At 41.0% G+C, this 3458-nt stretch overlaps 1 protein-coding gene across 4 annotated transcripts in view; it reads right to left on the bottom strand.

The window, feature by feature from the left end:
* Positions 1–3400, bottom strand: part of CDV3 (CDV3 homolog) — a 15569-nt gene extending 12169 nt beyond the window's left edge. The window contains exons 1-2 of one of the 4 annotated variants that reach the window (XM_035895687.1): positions 3083–3400; positions 1677–1756 (exon numbers count right to left, since the gene is read on the bottom strand). In XM_035895687.1, the coding sequence (XP_035751580.1) occupies positions 1677–1687 (11 nt within the window). In that variant the 5' untranslated portion in view covers positions 1688–1756; positions 3083–3400. The remainder of the gene's footprint in view (positions 1–1676; positions 1757–3082) is intronic. The other 3 variants (XM_009640186.2, XM_035895688.1, XM_009640187.2) reach the window with 3 other exon arrangements.
* Positions 3401–3458: the final 58 nt, after the last annotated feature.

The raw sequence follows: 3458 nt of genomic DNA, 5'->3' as shown, positions 1-3458 counted from the left end.
CCTACAACCACCTGAGAAACACTCATATTACCCATACAAATACACTCTACAACACAACTCAGATTTTTTTTTTAAAGCAGGTGATCAAAAAAATAGAAAGATATGCCATTTTTTAAAGATAAATACTATGCAAAAGCCTGATTGTATTTTCTTTAGACTACTTTGTTTAGCATAGAACTAGTCAGAGACTCAACATAACTTCCTAGACAAAGCTACTAGAGAGAGCTGTGTGGTATAACGGGGCATACGTGGAGGGTGAGACCGTTAAAGAACCCAAGACATTGATCTGGACAGCAGCAGCAAAGCGTGCATACAGAAGTAGTTTATAATAGACCAAATCCTATTAATCATGATAAGTAAGCTTTTTGTGTAAGTAATAATCAGAGAACAGTTAGAAGTACTTGTAATTTCTGAAAATCAAATGGCCTTTCACTGTTCATCCAAATACAATCATAGTAAGCTGGACCAGGGGCCTAAACACATCACTATCCTATTTTAAACTACAGTCAAAAGCAGATGCCTACAGACTAGCTAGAACAGAGTAAGTACACATAACAATCCCACCCCCGCCAGACACTCTGTGGCTTATTTTCAGCAAAGAGATCTCCAGAGCTGGATAATTTATAACCTCTAGTGGGTTTTTCTTCCATTTACTTCCCCACTCTCCCCTTGAATCCACTAGCTGGCTATGAAATCCTGTGGCAGAAGCTTCCACATGCCTAAAAATCTGCCACAGCATCAAAAGCATTCAGAATGCCGACCTTTGTCTGGAAAACCAAAGTACTCGCTTTTCAATCAAACAGCACTGGTAGTCAGTGAAGCAGCAGCCCACTTGTTACTTGTCCATTCAGACATGTGATTATCTGCTGTGACACTTCAATGGTATGGAGAGCTTGTGGGCCAAATAAATAAATAAATCAAAGAATATGTAAGACCTGCTCAAACAGTGAAGAAAGCATCTATCACCCTGGTTGCAGGTAAGATGATTTTAAGATGTTATTCTGAACATCAGCAATTGTCCCAATCCAGGAACAATGAGGATTGTGTGAGATTCTCAGTCTAAGACTGAGGTCATAAAAATCCTTCTTCTGACCAGATGAAACGTTTTTCTTAACCTGGACAGACTTAAGTAGACTTACTTTGGACCAGACTACAGGAACAATCTAATGAAAAAGCAAAGAATTTTGGATGAGACTCAAATGCAGTCCTGTGGGATCCTGTCATGGCACACTAGTTTTACCAACTATATTTTCGGTTTTTTGAAATAAAAATGCAATGGTTCAGGAATTCTCTCCCCAAACCGAGATGCTGAATAGATTGAGTCAGATTCCCACTGAATCATTTGACTGCTGTAAGGGTATTACCATCCTGCGCTCCTCTCAGAGAAATTCCTATTTTACTATCTTTATGGAGGGGAATGTCAGGCATTTTTAATAAGAATTTGAGTCCCAGCCAAAACAGATAGTCCTAGAATATCAACAGAGATTTAGAAAATAAAAAGAACATCGTTTGAAGAGAACAGGCAAACATAAATTACATCACAGCAAACTTCTATACTAGCAGAAACACATCAAACCTCTGTTTAATTGGATTCCACAGAGGCAGCTCTGGAGAAAGAACATACTTTTCAGACACAGGTAATGATTACAGGGGAGAGAAAAAGAAAAAAAAAATACCTTATTTGCATGGACTGAACTCTAAGACCACTATAATCAATTTCTTCCTTTTGCTCAAACTCCTTCCAATCATCCTCTTCCTGTAAGAACAGAAAAATAGGTAAGTTGTTACCTTCTTTACACTGAAAGTAGAAACGAAGAATGTAACCAAGGTAAGCCAAAGAAATCTAAGGTTGAAGGTGTGGTTCAATGGGAAACCAATCTGTGTGCACCACTGCCAACAGGGGAAAGGATTCTGCTCCTCCCGCCTCCCTTAACTTACTGTCCTGTCACCAAGGACATACTTGTGAGCTGACTTTAACCCAGCAGAACAGCAAAGAAAAGCCATTTGAGTGAAAGAAAACCACATCATCTCAGTAAGAATCCAGCGGGAAGTAAGAATTCAGCATCTCAGTAAGAATCCAGCAACAACACAAAGTAGGGAACAGGACCGTGCAGTCAAGACCAGGGAAATACAAGGGCAAGACCTCTCCCTTTTACTAAGGGTAAGCTTTTATGACAGCTTGAATGCACATGAAGCTTTAGATTTACCTTTCCATCACCCATTTCGTGAACCAAACAGGAAAGAACATTTGGGATAGCTTACAGTGGACTTATGACAAAGATTAATATTGGTACATTTGATTTTTTCACATTCACGACCACATTTACAGCCTTTCTCGTTTTCTTAATGATGTTTTTATAATAGTAAAAAGGTCAGCTTCAAAACCACAGCAACCTTAGTACACAAAAATAGCAGAATACTAGTCTTTGGAGAGCACCGCTTTAAGGTTTTAAAATGGGAGTTAGATTATGTGTTTGGGGAAAGAGGGACCCACCTAAGTGGAGCCAATTTTGTCCTACTGTGTAATCAGCAGATTCTGGGGTTATTAAGGTAGGCCAGAAATGGACCAGAACAGATAAGCAGTCCTCCCATGTTCCTAGTCACAGCCTTAAGATACAAACAGCCTAATTAGTAGTTTACATAATTCCTACGCTCTACATGAAATGCAGTTATATTACTTGAAGATCTCGCAAGCCAGGTCTGCCAGTGGTATAGCGCCCTTCCTTCTGAGCAGCTGGGAATACAGCTTCTTTTAAGAGCCCTGTCCTAGGATCTTCTACATTACCAGCCTCTAGCAGGAAAACTTTAACCCACTTTAAAGTAACAGCAGAAGTAGAAAGTGACCTCATGTTACTGCACCGTCTGCTGAAGATTCAGTCTGTTGGAAGAGTGTGAGTCTACAGCTCCGAAATCTTTGAGTTTTCTTATATCCCCATCTCCATGGAAACATCACAGTTTCCAAACTAACGTACCTTTCACGTTTGGTGATCTTTATTTCTAATCCAAGCACAAGCTTCAGTCAAAACCAGATACTGTTTTACAAGCAAATGAGCAGAAGGGCAGCTGAAAGATTAACACTGACCTTGGCCTACTTAGAAGGCTACTTCAGGTGTCACACTCCAAGTCAAACAATGTTAGGAAATAGCAGAGTATTTCTTAAAATCTATTTTACAATATACAGCACGGCCAGTGGTAAGGCACTAACTCCACTACGAGCACTTAAGCTTCTCCAACAGTCTCATCGTTTCGCTGTAATACGGTACAAAAAAAAATTGCTGGCAGTAAAACCCTTCCTGGCAGGGAGGCAAAGCGCTCGGCGTACAGCCTCTGCAGAGCCAGGGGGCTCTTATCGCCAAGGCCCACAGGCCACACGCCACAAACCCAGGTGGCCGGCGGCTGGCACCTGATGCAAATCGCCAGTTCCGGCCGCTACCTTGCGCCAAGACCGAGGCATCAGG

The sequence above is a fragment of the Egretta garzetta genome, unplaced genomic scaffold, assembly GCF_000687185.1.
Source record: "Egretta garzetta isolate BGI_Z169 unplaced genomic scaffold, ASM68718v1 scaffold96, whole genome shotgun sequence".
Lineage (NCBI taxonomy): Eukaryota > Metazoa > Chordata > Aves > Pelecaniformes > Ardeidae > Egretta > Egretta garzetta.
Note: the sequence above shows the minus strand (reverse complement) of the source record. Positions and strands in the feature narration are given on the sequence as shown.